The sequence below is a fragment of the Micropterus salmoides genome, unplaced genomic scaffold (genome assembly GCF_014851395.1).
Source record: "Micropterus salmoides isolate LMB-PRFRI ecotype aquatic unplaced genomic scaffold, ASM1485139v1 Ms_hic_scaffold_6, whole genome shotgun sequence".
Lineage (NCBI taxonomy): Eukaryota > Metazoa > Chordata > Actinopteri > Centrarchiformes > Centrarchidae > Micropterus > Micropterus salmoides.
In genome coordinates, this window is record NW_024044348.1 from 13,109,629 (window position 1) to 13,132,735 (window position 23,107).

At 38.9% G+C, this 23,107-nt stretch overlaps 1 protein-coding gene across 1 annotated transcript; it reads left to right on the forward strand.

Annotated features, from left to right (window-relative positions):
* Positions 1-1,231: 1,231 nt before the first annotated feature.
* On the forward strand, positions 1,232-18,285 carry rbms1a (RNA binding motif, single stranded interacting protein 1a). Its single transcript, XM_038701517.1, has 14 exons — positions 1,232-1,547; positions 3,798-3,940; positions 5,442-5,500; positions 6,712-6,803; positions 7,942-8,099; positions 10,746-10,825; positions 10,920-11,020; positions 11,489-11,538; positions 11,635-11,725; positions 13,888-13,938; positions 14,777-14,878; positions 15,381-15,449; positions 15,718-15,792; positions 16,226-18,285. Exons 1-13 carry the CDS (start codon positions 1,497-1,499, stop codon positions 15,784-15,786), a joined length of 1,116 nt encoding a protein of 371 aa, XP_038557445.1. The 5' UTR covers positions 1,232-1,496; the 3' UTR covers positions 15,787-15,792; positions 16,226-18,285.
* Positions 18,286-23,107: the final 4,822 nt, after the last annotated feature.

Consider the following 23,107-nt stretch of genomic DNA (forward strand, 5'->3'; position numbering starts at 1 on the left):
CAAATAAAGGTATATCAAGTCTAAACATATTGGTCAATCTGTAAAATAGTCACAATTCATTGTAGTCTAATCTAAAAAAATAAATAAAAAATCAGAAGACATGATCTCAATGTCCTCAATAGTTGCTATGGTTCAATAATCAAAACAACCAAGAAAAAGACCGAAAAACTTACAAAGTTAAACTTAAACAGAGCCAAGTAAAACACAAAGAACAGAGGTGGTTTGGCTTTTGATTGACTCCATTGAGGGGGTGGACCTGGTGTAATGAGGGAGGCTGTTCCTAAATCTGGATGCCACAGCTCAAAGCTTTATTAAAGCCCATGCCTGATGAACGTAAAGGGTCCTACAGGTCAAACGCAGGAGCTCAAAAATGTAGAAAGAGGCCAAATTATTATTTTAACTATTTTACTTTGACAACAAACACTGGAAGCATTTGAACATGAGCTATAAAACCACAGTTCCTTATTTTTCACCATTCAGAGTTATTTGTGTGCCACATGTGAAAATGCTTAGTTTACACTTTTATAAACTGCATGTAAGCAAATCAATCTTTTCAAAAGTGAAAAAATTAAAGGTTCTCTTGATTTATAAGTTCATGTAGGAGTCAATATTCTGTGACTTAATCCACATATAGTAACTTGGCCTTCTAGAGCCTACACTGACATGACATGACTGCATTTCAGAAAGAAAGTTTATTTTATATAGCATATATGTATGTTGTTTCCAGATATTTATTTTCAGTCCTTGTTCATTTATCCGCTCTCTCCCATAGTTGGGCGTATATAGGGAGGCTGTGACCTCCAGCCCAGGCCAGTCCCTGCTTACATTTCATTGCATCCTTATTCTCTGACATGTAGCGTGTTAGAAGGGGGGAAGGGTAGGAAGAGGAAGAGGGTGTGTGTGTGTGTGTGTGTGTGTGTGTTCGTGTGTGTGGTTGGAGGAGGTGGGGGTGAAGAATGCTTGGTATGTGCGGACGGCAACAACATGAAAGGCGACGAGTGTTCAGCCCAACTGATTGTTCGCCTGCAAATCAAACCACAAAGCATTTTGTATCCGATTAAAAATTGAGCCACCCACACCAGATGTCTCGACGTGCCTTTGTTACAAAACAAACCGCCAGTACGAGTTTTTATGAGGCGGCCACGCAGTTTATTTGATGTCAAACACCCTGCAGAGGCGGAGATGGTTTGGTCTGTAGTAGGTGGGACTGCCGAGCGGTCTGCAGCAGGACGTCGTAGATCAATGAACCGGAGCGGAGGGTTGGTCCATCGCCTGGTGTGCATCTGACTGTTTAGATGTGTCATATCTATGCAGGACCGAGGTTTTATTTCTGTTAACCAGCCCGTTCAGTATGCGGATGTTTTAACCCGACCGGCAACATTTTATAGGCTCCTTTCACCGCTTGGAAATCCGTCTCTAGTTTCTCGTCGTTGCGATATATATATATATATATTTTTTTTTGAGAAATAAAATTTAGCCTATCTGTAACCTCCAGGATGATCTTTGCAAACACAGGCAACCCACTGAAGACAGGCAATCGTAAGCAGGTAGGCCAAAATCAAACACATTGTTTTTTTAATAATTATTATTGCTATTTGTGTCTGCTTTATTGCTCCCATTAAAGGCAGCATTTAGACAAACAGGCTGAATAATAACAGCCACAAATGACATTGGAAAGCCCTTTCTTGTTTTCATGTGCAATGTAGGCCTATGAATTTATCTCTGATCTTTTTAACACTAAATAAATTGAATTATATATATAGCCTATATATACATATATATATTTATATATCAAAAAAATAGATCAACCTCTCAGACGACTTATCAAAGGGGAAGCTGATCCTCTGATAGGCTACATGGAGAAATAACGCCAGCTGCTGTCCCGATCTATAGCTCCACAGCCGATACCTTAATTATTATGTCCATATAACCTTGTTTGCCCAGTCACTCGCCCACTCTGGTCAATATTCATGGCGGTTATTGTAGTCCATTTTATAGATTAATGCATTCTGGGTGAATCCACAGAGAGAGAGAGAGAGAGAGAGAGAGAGCGAGAGAGCGAGCTCAGTGTAATGTAATGTATGTCAGTGTGCTGGAGTGAACTGAGCTGCCTGCATCTTTCATTTTGACCTCTCAGGTGAACAAAAAGGTAATTGAAGGCCATGCCCCTTTGCTTTCCCATCACACCTTTTTTGATTTAGATGGAAAATGGGAATCGAAAGCGGGCACAGCGGTGAGAGGCGGCTGTTATAACCTCTGATGATGGAAATGTGAGCTTTGTGTCAGATGAAGTGGATCGTGGGTCCAGGTTTGAGCCTCCAGTCTATAAGACCCCAAATATCCACCTTTCAGATTTAAACCGTAATATTTATTCATCAGAAGGCACTGTACATTACTTTGAGGACAGGAATCTGAAAGCAACCACATATGAATCCCTGCAGGGAAGGAGTGAATGAGTTTTCAGCGTAGGTGTAACACAAGTTTAGTCTGCTATAAGATGCGTTGATGCCTCAGTGAAGTGTACCACCGTAGATGACCTCTAATGGAGTATGCATACCTTTTCAGAGCAGAGGCCTGATGTGAACTCTTGATAGATCTACAAAAAAGTTAGCGTGGTAATTGCACACCAACAAAAATGAAAGGCCTGTACTTGAAGACCTAACAGATGATCCTACCACCGTGATCAATTGTTTGCCTGGAAAGGAAAAATAGCTACCATAAACATTTCACTACCACATGACGGTAGAAGAATATCTCAGTGATTCTTGTTGGCATGGCTATAGTTGTATCCATTGGCTTTGGCTCTTGGAGTGGATTGTCCTTTGGTTATGGACAGATGGTGCAATTCTGCCATGCTTCGTCTTTGATCTGATCTGGAGAGAGTTTGGGGTGGCTGGGAGCTATTTTAATGAATGAGTAAGGGGAAGGAAATGCTTTGCAGGGCCGCGCTGCGTGGTTTTGCTCACAAGTATGAAGAAGACAGTAGGTTTCTGATACAGCAGGATAGAAGACTTGAACACACTGTGGCATAAAGACCCCCATACCAGATTAATAATGGACATTATATTTTGACCTTTTTTACAACAACCCGAAACTTAAAGGTCAAACCAACCTGCCACTTAGTGTCGGATGAAGTATTCACATAATTTACTTAAGTAAAGATAGAAATACTATCATCTAAAAATACTCAAATACAATTAAAACTCCCACATTGAACATGTGCCTAAAGTAAAAGTACAGTATTATCAACAAAATGTATTCATAATGAAGGAATTCTCCATTGAGTGTTATATTATATTATATTATATTATATTGTTGGATATAATCTAATTACTTCATTTGTCATAGCTAATTTTAGATACTTTATATGGGTTTATATGAGTGTCATATACATGTAGTGGAGTAAAATGTATTTCCCTCTGAAATGTATTGGAGTAGAAGTGTAGAGTAGCATAAAATGAAAATACTCAAGTAAAGTACTTCAAAATTGCACTTCAGTACAGTACATCAGTAATTGTACTTCCAGCACTGGACCCTGATGTTGTCTTTTCTACACATTGTAGAAAAACCTGAGCCGTGTTGACTGCTATATGGATCACCAATTAGAAGCGCTTATCATCTTTAGCAGAGTACAACTGTTAACTTTGTATTTAACAAATGAAATAATAAAGTCCAATTTTACCTTCTGTTCTGGATATTATGGATATGCTGATATTCTTGTGATTGCTGTTGACCTGGATTTAAATTAGATTATTTAGCAACCACACACTACCTAACAGTGGGCTTCCTGTGTGCAGTCCTACCCCATGACTCCGTCCAGTCCCAGCAGCAGCAGCAACAGCAGCACCACAGGTCTGGAGCAGCTCAGCAAAACCAACCTTTACATCCGCGGCCTGCCTCCTGCTACTACAGACCTCGACCTAGTCAAACTCTGTCACCAGTGAGTACACATTTGATGAAGGTCTCACCCTGACCACAGGCACATAGTGTATCAAATTACAAAAAAAGTAAATGTAAATTCATTTTTAATTTAAAGGAAAATTTCAACATTTTGTGAAATACGCTTATTTGTTTTCATGACAAGAGTTAGATGAGAAGATTGATGCAGTTTTCTTGTCTGTATGATAAATATGAAGCTACAGCCAGGAGATTGTTAGCTTAGCTTAGGTTCAGTTTTTGTAATGTTAATTTACAAATTTTCAAGGGCTGGTAAAATTAGGCATAGTTATGCTAGCTGACAGAACCATGCTAATCCTCATGATTACCGTACAGATATGAGAGTTGTACCTTTTTTCCAAAACTTGGCAAGAAAATAAAAAAACTTATTTCCCAAAATGTCAAAAAAAAGTTTTTAATGCAAACAAAGTCATTACTCTGGGTTTCAACACGGTTTAAGTAACTCAAAAAAGTTTGTTTCTGATGGGCTTCCTTCTTGATAAGAAGAGACTTTGAGAAAACGTACTAAATAAAAGGAAATAGTTTGCATAGATAAAGATGTATACTGAGTGTCTGCTCTATGAATGCAAACATATCAGTGTTATCATTCAAAAACACTGGTTTAACTGTGCGCTGACATATAAAAAGCTCTAACCACCATACCTCTATAAACAGACACACACATGGAAAAGTCATAGCTCAACTATGGTATATTAAGCACACTATAAAAATTATTGGTTTCTAAAAAAGAAAAAATCAGAGTCATGTAAAGCAGCCCACTGAACATGTTACGATACTTGATACTAGGCTTGACTGAGGCTTCATTCTGAGTGCTTAGTGTGGTTGATGCCATAATTAGTGGAGTTTTGTCTCCTCTCTTTCCCTCTGAATCACAAGCATATGGAAAAAGGCATTCACCCATGTAACCAGCAGCAGCAGCAGCTGTTTGTGTCCTGTTTGCTTGTGTTTTGTTCATGTTCCCAGTGGTGTTTGCCAGCACAAAGCAGAAATGAAAGCGCTTTTCATAGCAACAAGGTCTGAATGGTGATGTAAGCTAGGCATTCAGTCTGTATGATGTGTGCACTCAGATAGCAGCTCACAGCTTGTGCCACAGTTCAACTTGAGTATATAGTCAGAGATAAAGCAAAGCCTGAAACACGGAAATTGAATCCATAGTGTTTGGAAACATGTAGGAGAGAGTAGTGATGTACAGTATGTGCCTCTGAAATTTACCAAGTATCACCATGAATATGACGAGTATTTATTATTTTCATAAATTGTGCTTTCTGCTTGTGTTTAAGTTTAGTTTTGATCTCACTAGACTGTCAGGATGAGTGAAGGTGCTCTGTACAAATTCCTGTAGAAATGGAAACAGAGAAATTTGAGAAAATATTGAGTAGTCCAAGACATTTTGACAAAAAAAAGATCACCAGTTGATGCATCTTTTTCATACACTTATCATCAGTTATCAGTTATCAGACACTAATCTGCATGTTGATGTTCAGGTATGGCAAGATTCAGTCAGCAAAGGCAATCCTGGACAAGACAACCAACAAATGTAAAGGTCAGTAAGGTTATTAACTTACCAATCATTTATCTGGGATGCACGATTAGGAAAAAGAAAGTATATTTAACAATATAACTGAAATCCTCATCCAGCACTGGGACATATCTCTGCTGCATGTTGGAGTATTGAGACTCACCTGATAAATTGTTTAGTTGGGCCATCAACGTAGCTCTTGTGTTCAGCTGACATTATAAAGTGTGATTGCATGTTGTGCTATATTTTAGGCATACTTATATAACATGCATGCAGAAGTTATGAAAACATACTATGTTGTTTTAGATTTTTGAATGAATTTCCATACTTTCCAGGCTCCTACTTTTCAGTCATTTCCAAAGTGTATGAAAATCCATTCAAAGCGACTTGATACTTGCTCGGGCTGGGTACTCCATCACCGTGAACATGAACAGTGAATGTGTCTGCTTTTATTTTTGTGAAATGTATTATGTTGTTGTATGACATTGAAGCTGAAGACGCAGATGGATGAAGTCTTCACCGCATTCCAATGCAACGCTAATAAAAATCTGACAAAAACAAAAGCAGATATTAATGGATTATCTGACTCAAGCAGGTTTAGAGTCTCTACAAACTGGTTTTTAGCACCTTATGTAAATGAATGAAAACCAGTGAGTGACTGGTTGATGGGAAAAGGCATGCAAAGTATGTGTATTTTGTCACAAATCAAGTTAGAGATAGATGTTGATTTGTTTCTTAAATGAATAGTTTAACATGTTGAGGTCAAGACTTGAAATAAATAGTGCAGTTGTCAAGTTGTCATTTATATACTTTTGGTTTTGCACAGATTAAACCTACAACATATTATGTGTTAATTGATGTGCAATAAAGGTGCAGGTAAGCAGATCTTTTAACCTTTAGACAGAGCCAGGCTAGCTGTTTCCACCAGTTTCCAGTCATAATGCTAAGCTAAGCTAACTCGCTGCTAGCTCCAGCTACATAATTACCACACAGACACATGATAACTTGAACTATACCTGTAAAATATTTCAGCAATCACACAGTGAGACATCTGATTTTTAAAATATTGTCATGATTGGTTGACAAAAGATATTGTGATATGTTTACAGTAATAAATAATATAGACCAATATATATTACCCATCCCACAGTATTAGTGATAGTACAAAATTTAAAATAGGTGGTTGTTCTTATTATTAATGACTGTTCAAGTAAATACTGTTCCGCCAACTACAGGTTACGGCTTTGTGGACTTTGACAGCCCAGCGGCTGCTTTAAAGGCAGTACATGCTCTGAAAACCAGCGGCATACAGGCCCAGATGGCCAAGGTGAGTTTGATGCAGGCATGTGTGTGTGTGCCCGTATTTGTCTTGCTTGTGAACATCTCTGTGGGCTTGTGCTTCTTTAATGAGTGCATTTGTCCTGTGTGTGTTGGAGAGACATTAGACTGGTCACATGACCTCAGCTGACAAGCTGTTCTTCCTGTGACCCCATTTACTTTCACTGTAGAAACCAGATGTCATGTCTCTCTCTGCCAAATAACCTGTCAGTCAGAGTGACACATTACACACAGGACCAGCAGCCCACACACAACATCTTGATTGTGTTGCACTGTATAGATTGTACAGATTTTTTACCAGTATTATTACTATGTCACTGAGTGTTAACAATTATCATTCATGCAAACTAATGTAGGCAGATCTCCACCGAAGCACTATAGCAACAGTACTGCTGCTTTAAGCCATTCTTGACCCTCTGTGACTAATTTAAAGTAAAGTAGTCCAGTTTTTCATTTTTCAAAAATATTTTTTAACAAACACAGTGTTTGTGCATCTTATCTTGTAGCGGGCAGTGGAAATTGCCTAGCTCATTACATTTCTTTGAGTCGCTTCCCTTTCTCAGCCTGGCCTGTGTCGCTGTGCTTAAATTGATGGTGAGAGTTCATTGATGAAGGTTTACTCTCTGGAGACCTGCATGTAGCTGTTCTGTTTGGAACAAACATGGCAGAACACAGTTTGTGTGTTGTGGTAGCTAGGCTACGTTGCTCGCCTGCTGTTTCTATGGAAGACCATAGAGGCGCTGAGCTGCTGCACAGCACTGTTGAAGTGTGTTTGTGTATGTGGTCATGTGTATGTGCGGGAGAGCTTATTAATGTTTGTTTAACCAAATGTTTTGCTCTGACCCTTAACCACACTTAAGCTGAGCCTCAAATCTTGATCCACACAGACAAGTTTCATTGCAGAGAAAAATCTACTGTGTCAGTCTTTCATTTTTCAGTGCCAAAATAGCTCAACACTGTTTTAATGGTTATAGTGGTTCAATACAAATTGTGCCTGATTAATAGGAAATTATTAATACATTTTAGCATGTGGCTCTCTCTCAGGTGACATGTCACATGTAAAATATACTATAAAGCACCTGGCATTCAATATACTTCTCATTTTACTTCATCTTTCATGTGAGCAGCAACAGGAGCAGGACCCCACAAACCTGTACATTTCCAACTTGCCTCTCTCTGTGGATGAGAAAGAGTTGGAGAACATGCTGCAGCCCTTCGGCCAGGTCGTCTCCACACGGATCCTTCGAGACTACAGTGGCAATAGCCGAGGCGTGGGCTTCGCCAGGTCAGTCACAGAAGATTGACAGAAAGGAGCGCTCATTTCTTCTCTGTTGAATCACCTTTAAAGAAGTTGTAGAATAAACCTACAGCTTTCATCACAAACCTATGATGATCAATAATAAACAAACACCAAATTACCATTCAAATCATTTTAGTGTAGTTACTGTTCAAGCGCAATCATTGGTAAACTAAAATGCAGTGAAGATTTATTAAAAATAAAATGTTGTGAAAAAGTGCCACCAATTCTTTATTATTATGGTTTTTGGCATCATATAACACAAAAAAATCGCCAGAGGTTGAGTTTTATTGCAATTTTAAAGCAACCAAGTTCACACTTCACACTCAATCTTTCAGTTGACTGTCAGATGTATTAACTTGAGTCAGTCATGTTGTCTGTACAATAAGTAAGTAAGTAACATTTATTTAATATAGCATCTTTCACAGAGCAAGTCACAAAGTGCTTTACCGAAGTCAAATAATAAAACCATATATAAAAAATGGCAATGATCGGGATCCAAGCAAGTCATGAAAAATGCAACATATGACATTTTCAGAGGAGAAGAACAGATGCAGATGACTTAAGAGATTAAAGTGATGAAAGAATTTGCACTTTGAGATAATTGCAGAAACGCAAACTTGATTTTTACAGCATTACCTTGAGATCAGAGAGTGTCATTATATGTACCGGACTACGGGTTGAAATGTTCAACCCACCTGTGACATTTTGTGTTTCAAAGTTTTAAAGTTTACGTTGCACAAACATTTTTTAGCAGAGAAGAATAAGAAGCACTGGATCCAAATAAAATAGAGAACTTAAACTCACTATGATCTGAACACCCTGTATGTCAACAATTCTGACTTGTTCAACTGGGGATTTAAACCCTCAAACTTCAGATCTCCAGAGTAGGTGACTTACAGACTGAGCCACTGGTGAGAAGCTGTTTAGGCTGAATATCACTACAGACTCACTGTTTGATCAATTTAAAAACCCTTTGATACAGTTGATATCGGCCATCTAGAGAATATCTGTGTCGATTTTGGTAACGTTTAAAGAAAGACTTGTGGAGATACAGATGTTAATAGAATTAGCACATTATGAAAAATATACAGTGACTGACTTCTGAATTGACCATAGGTTGCAGGAGGCAAACGTTGTCACATATCAGTGGATGTGCTGAAAAAATGTCATACATACGGGTGATTTTCTTAGATTTATTGAAGTTTGGAATGAGAAATGTCTGGAAATTTACATTTGTTGTAATAAGCCACGCCCACTTTGAGCAATCATTACCAAATTTTATGCATCAACTGAGTAGTGACCCTTGATCGTACAAACCGAATTTTGTACAAATCCATGCCGCGAATTATGAGGTATAAACTTTTTGCAAGAGTAGTGCCCCCTAGTGAAAGAATATCCCAGGACTGCTCAGTGAAGCTCGGTCCAAGCATTTGAACAGAAGGGTCAAGTTTGGTTACTAAGTTAGTAATTGCTTAAGCGAATTTTGATTTACAGGTATTAATGAAAAATTGTACATAAAGACACAAAAGTAAAAAATTATTTTAAAAAACAGATTGACGTATCAAAATTTTGATAACCTTTGATCAACGATGTCCTTAGATGATTCTGCCAAAGTTTCAGGTCGATTGGCGAAACTGAAACTGAGTTCACAAAAATAGGTTTTAGAGAAAAGTGATAAAAAGTTGCATAGTTTTAGAGCAGAAGATGTTTGGAGCAAAGATGCAGATGAATCCAGAGATTAAAATGATGAATGAAATACTCTCTACAAAGCCGTTTTAATTGCACATAATTAAAACGGCCACCATGTTATAGCGCCACCATGTGGTCTATGAGTGCCAATTTTTTTTGGCTGAGTAGTGGGTGGAATTTGCAACTCACCTGCCAATTTTGGTGAGTTTTGGTGCAGCAGTTTTTGCTGCAAACACTTTTAGCAGAGAAAAAGAAGAAAGAAAGAAAGAATAATGAGACAATAGGGCTCCAGCAGCTTCGCTGCTTGGATCCCTAAAAATAGAGCTCCTAATAAGAGATACCAGTAATACAAAAACAACAACAATGTAAAGTAGTAATAAATAATAATCAATCAACAAAACATAAGTAACAACATAACAGCTGAATAATTTGCACACATTAAATAGTACATGGTGAGACAGCTTAAATAAAAGAGTCTTCAGTTGTTTTTTAAAGGCTTCAGCAGAAACCACAGAGCATACTGTAGGTCTGGGGAAAGAGCAAGTCAGTCGAGCACACAGTACAACTAGTACTAAGCCCTGGTTTGATGGCCTAAGTGGCCTAGTAGTGGAATACAGGTGAAGCAGGTCTGGGATGTACCCAGGGGACTCACCATGCAGGGCTCTATATGTAAAAACGAGCACCTTAAACTAAACCTTGAACATGACATGGAGGCAGTGCAATGAAGAAGGGATTGGTGTTATGTGACTCGTCAACAGCCTTGCAACTTTTTGGACCATTTGCAAACAGACCAGGGACGACTTGCTGAGACGTACGTTCAGGAGTTGTCCCAATTTGCGTCACGCCTCACAATACCATTTTGTGTTAAACAAAATGGTAATGTAGAATGTCTCTGTGTGATTTAATGATGAGTCACTGTTGTTTTATCTTCTTCCCTGACAGGATGGACACAACAGAGCAGTGCAATGCTGTCATCTCCCACTTCAATGGGAAGTTTATCAAGATATCTTCTGGAGCTCTGGGTAAGAAATAATTCTATACACTTCCCTGGTGATGAAAACTGTGGAGGTGGTGATTGATTGATTGCTGAGTGACTGTTTTATTCTTTGCCCTCAGCTCCCTCTCAGCCCTTGCTGTGTAAGTTTGCAGACAGTCAAAGGAAGAAACATGCTCATGGCGGATTTCTTCCCAATGGACAGACAGGAGATCTCAGACTAGTATGTATCTGCTTATCATCTTACATGTGTTGTAATGTATTGCCCCCTCCATGCGTCTTGTTAATGTGATGAGAATTAATTATGTTTTTATTATTTTCTCATGCATACAAAACATCATTAAAGTCATATAAGCCAGAACCACAATAACTTTCCCAATCAAATCTTCAGACCAGAATTCAGAATTAATAAATTATGGATATCAGTTATTATTATTATTAGTTATATTTAACACATGCACTATATAATACTGAAGAAATCAGTGTAAATACTAATTAAATAGTCCACCTTGCTCTCTTTTCCAGGCTTTAAGTTAAACGTATCAAAATTACAACCATTCCAGTATGTCTTTTGTTAAATAAACCCATTATAACTGATTCAGTGATCATTTTCATATGTAATTTTAGTTGTTATAAGACACGTGAGATGCAAATATGTAATTCCACATTTTTGCCTATTTCCTCACCTTAGGGTGCAATGACTCTTACCTATGACCCCTCCTCAGCAGCCATACAGAATGGGTAAGTTGTACTCAGGTTATAGCAGGTCATGACACCATTTTACTTTTAACTACAGTCATTCTTGAGCTTTATTTTGAAATGATGTCTCTTTCCTAGGTACTATCCTTCTCCGTATCCAGTGACCAACAGGATTATGACTGTGCAGCCTACAATGTCTCCCTACATGTCTCCAGTCTCTGCTTACCAGGTACCGCAGAAGATCCCCAATATAAACTTTTCTAACAGTTTAAATCTCTCTCCCCCTATATGCTGCATTTGAGGTTATAGGGTATATATGTGGGTTTGGGTATATTTTTGCATGTATGTATTTGGATTGTACAGGTGCTACAGATGTAAGAATAGGCTTTAAAGCTGCCCTGAGCCACTTCACGCTTTGTCAGCTGCACGTGGCAGTGGATAATCTTTTGAATGTTTTAGTGTTTTAAGAGCTTGGTCAACCATAAATCATGTAACATGACAGTAGCCTTAGTTGGTCACAGGAGTGAAGAAAACCCCCCTGCTCTTTTCAGCAGGTACAGTAATCTTCTCTGAGTCAGGTTCTTGGTCATTGTTTTGTAATATTACACTCATAAGTTTTGATTCAGTACTTTCTGTGGACTAGAAACGCTTCTGACCCCTGATGAGATCCATCCATCGTCAACCACTTATCATGCGTATAGCGTTGTGGGGGGCTGGAGCCAATCCCAGCTGACATTGGGCAAAAGGCAGGGTACACCCTGGACTGGTCACCAGTCCATCGCAAGGGCCACACATAGACAAACAACCACTCACACCTAAGGACAATTTAGGGTCACCAATCAACCTAGTCTGCATGTCTTTTAGGAGGAAGCCAGAGCACCTGGAGAGAACCCACACAGACACAGGGAGAACATGCAAAGGCCGGAGCAACTGGGGTTTGAACTCATGACCTTCTTGCTGTGAGGCGACAGTGCTAACCACTGCACCACCCCCTAATGAGAGCTGTAGCTTAAAATTAATTTGCACTTGAGGGATGAATCTGAGGGGTCTGGTTTAGCAGGGTTACAACACACAATAGGATTTATGAATATAGCCCTCTGCCAGATGTTCTTCAGATGAACCCACAACATGGGTCTTCCAGGTCTGTCTGGTAGACATCACCATCATGTAGAGAGCTTACCTTTGATGAAACAACTGCAAAGTCGATCATCGACCTGGCACCTTAAGGGCTCTGGTACTGTGAACACTTCCTGTATGAGCTTTCTTGTGTTTGAATGAGGAGGTTTTCTTTTACCAATCTATAACTATTATTAAACTCTAACAAAGGCTCACCTTTTCAATCAGAGAGGGGTGGCAGTTCCTCTCAGGCACTCCCCTCCAGGTGTCCTATTCATTGCCAGTATGAACACTGAAGAGTTCCTGTTAGATTATAGAGCAGGGGAAGTTTTCTCAAAGACCAAACTTGCTTATAATTTAAGCGCACACTCCCAGACACCAGTCAGACTGCAGCTAGCAGTCACATCCATCGTGTTTATGGAGGAGTTTGGTTTAAGAGGCAATGCTTTATGAGAAGTGAGTCCAACCATATCGATTTTGTATCTCCCAACTCTAGCTCCTCTACTTCATTCTACTGTCCAATTTGTGCTGCAAACATCCATAACCCCTACATCTTCCCTTGTCCTGCCCATTGCACCTGGTAACTACCTTTTGCACATAGCCATCCCAAGAGCCCTTTGGTAGACAGCAGCACTGAGGGAAGACCTAGAGCTACAAAAGGGAAGCTTTCAAAACTTGGTTGGCACAGGTGGTGGACCTAAGTGAAAAAGGTTGCAGCTATTATAGTTGCAAAAACCAGAGTAACGGACATGCTCGTAAAAGGCTGACAGTATATCCCTACAAGGAACTATTGAGAACCTCAGGAGGGTTCGTTGTCAAATTGCTCACCTAATCTGTGGCTATTGTTGAGAGGTACACATTTATTTAACGCCTAATCAGACAGACAATCAGACTCTCAGAATAGGAGATAGAACTGTAAGATCCATGGGGTTTGCAAGCCATTGTAACCGCTAGGGTCATTGTGGTAGTTTAGAAGCACCTTAGTGCCATACCAACAGAGAGGGAACCAAATTGGCCCTAAAAATCTTTATTGGGCTGTCATGGTGAACCAAGGTCTCCGAGCAGGAATAGTGGCTCCAAAACAGATACAGTGAATTGCGGTTGCATTATTATTTATTGTAGATTGATAACATCCTTGTATTTCTATTTAAAAACAATGCGTATTGCAATTGTTAAGTTAGTTTTGAACATAAAATTTCCATTCACGACACGTCAGTAACTCTCTCTTTCCATCTGTCTCTTGTTCTGCCTCTCCCTCTCTGTCCCTTCCATCAGGTACAGAGTCATTCTTGGGTGGCACATCAGCCGTATATCATGCAACACCCGGTAAGGGAAAACCAGCATTTGCTTCGTTTTTTTTTTATTCATAGGCTCATACCCTCCTATTCTGTGTACAGGAAATGGGTGTGTGGCGCCGCTGCAGCTAAAGCTCTGAGCTCACAGTTGCTCAGTGTGTTACTTTAATCAGCTTGTTCTGCTGACACAATCAACAGCGTCCAAAACTTCCCCAAATGTAGGAGTAGCACAGAGCTGAGACAAGTTCTGGGAAATAGCCACAGCATATTTACATATTGTAAGTGTGTGTATGTGTGTCTCAGAGTGTGCATAAAACAGAAATGGAACAACTAAAAAGACATTTGGCCCCACCCCCTCACCCTCCCTGTGGATCCAGCAGGAAATGCCTGGAGCAGAGACAGTCTTGTGACTCTTTGACTCTTCCAACAGATGGTTTCCAGTGGAACAAGTGTCTCTGCTGATCTGCCCCTTCCCCCACTTTTTACTAGGAAATTCCCTAAAGGCGTCATGTTTAAAGGAATATACTCCATCTGAAAACAGACTAGAGCTGGCAATGTCATACCTTTTACATATTTTCAGCCCTTAACATTACCCAGAACCATAGAATACTTAATGCTTACCTCAGAGTAACATATTATCACAGAGCTGATGCTGCAAATTTATTATTTTACATTTTGTCAAACCTCAAAGCCACAAAAAATCTCTCCCCCCTCCATCTAATCTTTCGTATGGTCTGTCCTACATACATACACACATCCAACAATAACTGCCTGCCAGTTGTTGCAGCATATATTTGGTATTTTATCAGAATTAGTTGTGTGTAAAATCACGTGATATGTGGTAAAAACTCAGCTGCCTTGTATTACAGGGTGCTGTGATGTCTCCCTCTGTGGATCCATCCATGTCACTGCACCCCTCAGCCATGATTACTCAGCAGATGGGTCAGCTGTCACTGGGGAACACTGGAGCAGTGAGTGGAATTCTGGGATATCCTACATCACACACACAGCATTGAATTGAATTAAATCTGTATAGTATGATAGAGAGATCTTAGTTTCAGTTTATACAGTCTGTAGTATGACAATGCTGACACATAGACTTGCGAATGTGAGTTCTTTAATTGGAACATTTTGCATGGACGTATGATTGATTGACTGTTTTATTTTGTAATATTCATGACACCCAGCACAAATTGTTCCTGATACAAATGATGATGATGAAAAACAGAACAGAATTCAAATAAAAGCTGAATACTTCTGTGTGCACAGTTAAGTTCAGGTACATTAGCATTAGCTGTAGAAACAGGCAGGTTCACTGGTCTCCCTAAAGATAAAAATGACTTTGTTTGCTATGTTATTTAGGTGAGACGAAGTCCATTTCATGTTTATGGTGATTTAAGGGCATCAAGTTTTAGTACAATAAATCAATATACCATTCAGTTACTTGAATTTGATTGTTTTCTTATTTTACAGTATATTTCAGCTACCCCTGGTGTCCAGGGAGCTTACATGCATCAGTATCCTCCCATGCAGACAGCACCTGTAAGTTTATTGTATTGTAGTCTCATTCAACTCTTCATTCAAGACATTCAGCTTCTGCCTGGTGGCCATTTAACTGTCTATCTATCTTAAAACAATAATTGTTTTAGAAGATTACAATAGCCTATGCCAATCCAATCATCTTCCATTCATAAAGCCTTGAATTGTTTTTGAAGTGTTCCTCCTCTGAAACTATCAATTATCTCAGTGCAAACACAGTGAAGATAGTTATTATCACGTTCTAAATGAGAGATGCTGTTTTGCTTTTCAGGAAAACGGCGCACCGCAGCAAGTGGATTCTTCCAACAACTCATCTCCTTACAGTCAACTCAGCAAGTAATCACAGGTATGCAATAGTTTCTAAATGTAAACCGTCTGACGTGAACACCAGCAAGCTGTTTATTTCAGCAACTTTACTGCCACATGATAGACGTAATGGTACTACTTTCTAGCAAGACACCAAGGGTTTATATGTTTTAATTTATTTCTTTAGTTAAAGGTTAATGAATCAGTTACTAAGCCTTTATAGATCAGTTGTAATCCATTAAGAATTACCAGGTTGTAGAAAGTTACAGTTTATAAAACCTTTATTCTAATTTCTAATTCTTAGAAATCCCTTCCAAACAAGTTGTGAGACATATACAAATATTACTAATAATAATAGTCTGATCAGATTTTCGAAACAAATCAGATTTAAAAAAAAAAAATCCTAATATTGCTGTTCACATTAGTAAATGCTTTTAAATCAATGCTTCTGTTTTTTGTGTCATTATTTTTAGGCTAGATTACTGCTTTGTGAGCCAGAGGGCAGGTGGGAGGTTGCTGATGACATCACAATAACAGTCGCCGCCTTCTCTTATTGGACCAGATACATGAACTTTTTTGCACAGCCCCGACATTTGTGGTGGAAAATGAGGACAGTGTAAATGGACTTGAGCAGTTGGCTAATCACAGAGAAAAAAAACAAGGTTTATTTTGATAAGAAACCACATGTTCTTCTTTTTCTCTATTTTTAAGGATTCTCAAACAAATGCCAGAGGACAGCCCATCCCTCCACTCTCCACCCCCCAGTATGATGTGATATTAAAATGCATGAGATTGAGATATTTCCCCCTTCAAGGTTTCTATGATTTTATAGTTCCTTTATTTGAGATATATAAAAAACCTTGCAAAACATTGTTTGCACTGAAGTTTAAAGTTTCAGAATGGCTTAATTTTGTTTATCAAAGTTGTTACAAAATAGCTTACAAAATCAATTAATGTTCAGCTGCACTTGACAGCTGATACAGTTGACCATTTCATCAGGAAATGAATGAATTTAATATTGGAAAAGGTGCCTTCCTTACGTCACTTCAACATTTTCATCAAACTTGATCAGGTGTCATATTTCTGATTGATCAAAAGTGTGTGTGAAATCATGAGATTTCATTGAGTGTTTCGCTATCTAGTCTTCTGGTAGCAATAAAGACAATGAGAGTCCCACGGCAATACTGAGAGAAAAGAACAGTGACAAACTCAGAGCAAGGTAATTGCTTATTTTCCCTCTTCTTTTTTGTTTTTTAACTTCAAGACGTGACAACACAAGAGCCGTACTTTTATGAAATTACAAGTTTTACACCCAGTGGACATCGTTTAGGAGGGTTTTTTATTTTCTCTTGTGGTCAGTTTGACCAGTGATCTACCTCATGGTTCTGCTGGAGTCTGCTGGTGTTGTGGGGTTTGCAGGTAAAGCCCCGTTTTTCAACAGAGTGGACGAAGCAGAACAAAAGCCACGCTCAGGAGCTGGCTGAATAGGACTTCTGCCGTTTGTCTCCCACATGCAGCGTTTCACTTCCTGATCTGCAAAGAAACATTGTGCTTTGCCTCATCTTTATTTGTCATTGCTTCTGTTCTGGTGTTTTTTTTTCTCAAAACAGTGAGTGTTGTTCAGTTGTGAGGCTCCATTTTTAGAGATTTAAAGTATGACAGCTACTAGCTTCTTCTTAAAATAGTTGTGCTTGAAACAAATGAATGCAGGCTACATGCATTCATTTGGTGCAGTCCTCTGCCTTTGCCATTGTAGACAGATCTTAGATGACTTACCACTTTCCCTGACCTTTTCTCTTTTTCCTTTAAAAAGGACTTAAAGTCAATATCTTGGGTTACACTGCTGCTGTGAAGCTCTCCAAAAGTAATGCTAGGATTTAGCCAGATTTTGGTCATTTTGTTATACAGCAGCGTGATAGTGTACATGCCCAACAACTGGAATGAGTGGAAAAGTAAATTTAAAATCTTGCCTCATGCTAAATAAATCAATCATGTATGAAGTACTTAAAACAACAGTATTTCATGAGAGTGGGATAGAAGTTGAAATCACATGACTAACAGTATGTATTTCAAAAGATGGCTTGTTCAGAATAAGACTTGTAAATTATATGCATTCAGGGCCAAAAGTGAAAGATAAGTAAGTTTTATTGTTTGCTTAGATTTTTTCTTTAAACAGATGATTTCTGATGTAAGAGCTTACTTACATTAATATGAGACAAGAAAAATGGTCAAAGCTGTATGGTCGCGGTGCTTTTCCCCGATCAATAGTACTGTAGCACAAAATGCTCACCATCGGAAAATACAAGCAGTAACCAGCTTTTACTGAGTGTACTTTCCTATTATGAACATTTGTTGCTAGAAAAAAAATTAAAAATGACAACAAAAAAATATTCTTGTACATGTTATCCTCATTCCTTCCCTTTTCACCTTCAACTGATTCTCTGAACTGAAACAATCTTCTCCTTGCTCTCTCCTTTGAAAACATTGGAATAAAAACAGTGCTGAATAAAGGTCTGCTCTTTCTCACATACGACTTCTGTGTCTTCAATTGACTGGTCGTTTTGCTTCTATATTTACTTGCTGTTGCACATTTGTAATGTGTGTTTGAACATTTAAAGGATAATTCTGATATTATTCTACATTGTTATTATTGTTAACAAATCCCATTAAAATACCAATAATGCATTAATCCATCCCTCTTATACTTCCCAAACTATCCTTCCTATCCTGCCCCTTGCACATTTGTTCCTACTTTAAACAAGAAACTGGTCACAAATGTATTGTTTCTTCAACAGGAGTAAATACTACATTTTGGGGGACTATTTTTGACTATGGATTAATACTCATTTGGTGCTGTAATGAGTATTTAAGTGTATGTGGGATTAGCTCAAAATAAAGGACTGTGCCCATGTTCATTGTAATATAGGGATATGTAATCGAGCACAATGGTGTGGCTGATTGATTTGTTTTTAATAGATTCTGGACAAAAATGGATGTCTGTGGCACAGAGGAATTAGAAATATAAGGTTTTTGCAACACAGACAATATTTGTTAGTAGTAAAAATTAAATGTTTAAATTAAAAAGTTTTCAGGTTGTTTGTTGAAAATAAATATCAAGCTAATTAATTTTCTGGCCTTAATCACAGGCATGTTTAAAGGTTTAGAGACTTAAAAGTTTACTCCAGCTATTTAGTTATGCACTTTCTTACACTGGGGGAGGGGACTCCGAGAGGCAGATTTATCATCAAATAGTCCAAACTGATGCAGCAGAGGCTGAGATAGCATGACTTTTTAATATATATGGAAAGCTATATCCAGAGCTCAGATGCTGAGTATTACTGTGCTCAACAAGAAAATTGATACACACAATTAATAGCAGAGCAAACATAACAAATAAACATAAATAAAGAGATACCGGGCCCCAACAACTTAAAATCATCTGAGAATACAATACATATCAAGTAAACAAGTCTGGTCAAGGCTACTGTCCAGTATCTTCAGTGAGAATTGGGCTGTTCTGATTGTCTAGCAGCAGAGGGCAATGTGAGCCAAAGCTGTTCAGCATTTTTGAAACTAGAACAAATTTTCAAGTTTGGATATGTTTTGTATGACTATTTCTGATGTCATAAATGCACCTTATGGAGGATCAGATGAGCAACAAGTACAACATGTGTGTGCTCATGCGCCAGCCATTTTCCTGCGCTATTTCAGGCACACAGTCTTTGAAGTTTCACTCTTATACCGGATCTCCCTTCTTAAGCTCAGACTTAGAGCAGCTGATGCCAGAGACATAAAGGCACCATGCCCTCATCTCTTACCAGTCAAAAGGATCAAAACCGCCGGGATGCAAGATTAGCCATCACACCCACTATCAACCCCCAACACACACACACCTCCCACCCAACTCCAACTCCAGGAATATACATATATGTCCCATTTACCCCATGCAGACACAAATGTCAATCACATGCCTATTGTAAGGGAATTAAGCCTTTGAACATAAGATACATGCCAAGTAGACTCTCACTCCCTTTCCTCTTATCCGCTTTCTGTCTCTCTTTTAATTCTCCACAGCTGAGGGGACACATGGCACTGATCCCTTGAGGAAGCCCAAGGTCAGACTGGGGACACAGATGTTAAGAGGGGAGGCCTGCTTCAGTATCCAGTATCATTAATTTAGTGTGACACATGTCAGTTTAACACATGGGATGCTTCCTAAAGATGCATACTGTCAATGCTTGTTACTCTCAATACTTCAACTATAGTGTTTTAAGGTATGTTGAAAAGCTACTGACTAAAAGGGAATGGTTAAAAAGACACTATACTACAATTTAATATACAGTGTAGGCCAGCAACTAATCATTATTTTGATTATTAATTAATTTGCAGATTATTATTCTTGTTTAATTGTTTGGTCTATAAAATAGCACCTTCAGATTGGTTTGTTTGACCTACAGATATTCAGTTTACAATTACATAAGATGAAGTAAAGAAGAAAATCCTTACAACTAAGACATTTGCACCAGAGAATGTTTCTTGATTTGTTTTTTTAACTTACAATGAGTAATATATTAACAAAAAAGTTGCCAATTACATTTCTGTTGACAGACTAATCAATGAATAATTTCAGCTCTAATACATTGTGCTGCACTTATCTTCTTACATGTCCAGGCCCAGTGTCGTTATCTCACTGCCTGGCTAAATACCAGTGGTGATAAGTAGCTTTACTAAAGTACAGTACTTGAGGGGCTTGTACTTTATTTCAGCTTTTCATGTTACTTTATAGTTCTGCTCCACTACATTTCAAAAAAGAATATTATACTTTTTACTTCACTACAATTAATTTACAGCAGCTTTAGTTAGTTCTGTGTACTTATCTTCTTCTTGTACACTCTGTACTTGATTTAAATTTCCTATCATTGCTGTCCAATAAAATCATGTATCTGCAAATGTGGTAAATTGAAGTATTAAATGTTCCTTTATGAGTGAATATAATTCTCCCACTTCTTAAGCAAAACAAACTCTTTAAGAACCTGAAGGATTATCTAAAAATGGTATTGTCACATTGCTGAAAAAGGTTGTTTTTCTTACTTGGCTCATGAAAAGTTGACACATGGTTTTCAAGGGACAGTGATGATATTATCTTTGACACAGGGAGAGGGACACCTCCTCCCATTATTCCTCCCGAGGTTCTTTTTGTGTGGAGTTTTTTTTCGGGTTGGCAATGCCAGTCTGTTGGTCAGTTGGTCGGTCCTCCACTTTGTTCCAGACTGAAATATCTTAACAACTTTTAAAGAGAACGGTCTAGACCTGCTCTATATGGAAAGTGCTTTGAGAAAACTTCTGTTATGATTTGGCGCTATACTTAAAACTGAATTGGATGGATTGCTGTAAAATTATGTACAAACACTGATGGTCGCCCGAGGAGGAATCCTGCAGACTCTGGTGAACCCTTAACTTTTCCTCAAGGGTCGCCATGAGGTTGACTTTTCTGGCTTTTGGGAAAATATCTCAATATCTTAACAACTATTAAATGGATTGTCATAAAATTTTCAACAGATATTCAAGGACCCCAGAAGATACATTGTAATGATGTTGGTGATCTAACTTTTGTTTTAGCTCCACCATATAGGACTTTATTTATTTATTGTGATATCTTAACAACAATTAGGCGAATTGCTGTGAAACTTGGTACACACATTCATGGTCCCCAGAGGCTGAATTGTAATAACTTTTATCTCACTTTTCATCCAGCATCTGGTGAAAGCCCAAAGGATACTAAAAGATGGTTCCTACCCCAGCCACAGCCTGTTCACCCTGCTACCGTCTGGCAAGAGATACTGAAGTATCTGCTGTCGTACCACCAGACTTCAGAGCAGCTTCTTTCCTCAAGTTATGAGATTCCTCAAGTCATCCCCTGCACTCCACAAATAATAGTGCTCTGGGTTTTTGTTTGTTAGTTTTCTGTGTGTGTGTGTGTGTGTGTGTGTGTGTGTGTGTGTGTGTGTGTGTGTGTGTGTGTGTGTGTGTGTGTGTGTGTGTGTGTGTGTGTGTGTGTGTGTGGGCTCAGGTGGTAGAGCGGGTTGTCCGTTAATCGGAAGATCGGTGGCTCGATCCCTGGCTCCCCCTGGTTGCTTGTCGAAGTGTCCTTGAGCAAGATACTGAACCCCGAATTGCCCCTGGCGGCTATTCCGCCAGTGTATGAATGTGTATGACTGGTGAATGTAGATGTAGTGTAAAAAGTCGAAAAGACTAGAAAGGCGCTATACAAATACGGAGCATTTACTACAGATTCTATTTCATTGTACAGTCATAAAAGTGAAATTATACACTCACCTAAAGGATTATTAGGGACACCATGCTAATACTGTGTTTGACCCCATTTTAGTACAGTGAACTCATTGTCATGTTCAAGAAAACAATTTGAAATGATTGGAGCTTTGTGACATGGTGCATCCTGCTGGAAGTAGCCATCAGAGGATGGGTACATGGTGGCCATAAAGGGATGGACATGGTCAGAAACAATGCTCAGGTAGGCTGTGGCATTTAAACGATGCCCAATTGGCACTAAGGGGCCTAAAGTGTGCCAAGAAAACATCCCCCACACCATTACACCACCACCACCAGCCTGCACAGTGGTAACGAGGCATGATGGATCCATGTTCTCATTCTGTTTACGCCAAATTCTGACTCTACCATCTGAATGTCTCAACAGAAATCGAGACTCATCAGACCAGACAACATTTTTCCAGTCTTCAACTGTCCAATTTTGGTGAGCTCTTGCAAATTGTAGCCTCTTTTTCCTATTTGTAGTGGAGATGAGTGGTACCCGGTGGGGTCTTCTGCTGTTGTAGCCCATCCGCCTCAAGGTTGTGCGTGTTGTGGCTTCACAAATGCTTTGCTGCATACCTCGGTTGTAACGAGTGGTTATTTCAGTCAAAGTTGCTCTTCTATCAGCTTGAATCAGTCGGCCCATTCTCCTCTGACCTCTAGCATCAACAAGGCATTTTCGCCCACAGGACTGCCACATACTGGATGTTTTTCCCTTTTCACACCATTCTTTGTAAACCCTAGAAATGGTTGTGCGTGAAAATCCCAGTAACTGAGCAGATTGTGAAATACTCAGACCGGCCCGTCTGGCACCAACAACCATGCCACGCTCAAAATTGCTTAAATCACCTTTCTTTCCCATTCTGACATTCAGTTTGGAGTTCAGGAGATTGTCTTGACCAGGACCACACCCCTAAATGCATTGAAGCAACTGCCATGTGATTGGTTGATTAGATAATTGCATTAATGAGAAATTGAACAGGTGTTCCTAATAATCCTTTAGGTGAGTGTAAATAAATACAACT

Excerpts from the sequence above, each read along its gene's own strand:
- rbms1a (XM_038701517.1), top strand. The coding sequence starts at position 1,497 with ATGATCTTTGCAAACACAGGCAACCCACTGAAGACAGGCAATCGTAAG. Across the intron at positions 10,826-10,919 it reads GATATCTTCTGGAGCTCTGG|CTCCCTCTCAGCCCTTGCTG; the intron begins GTAAGAAATAAT and ends CTTTGCCCTCAG. Across the intron at positions 11,021-11,488 it reads AGACAGGAGATCTCAGACTA|GGTGCAATGACTCTTACCTA; the intron begins GTATGTATCTGC and ends TCCTCACCTTAG.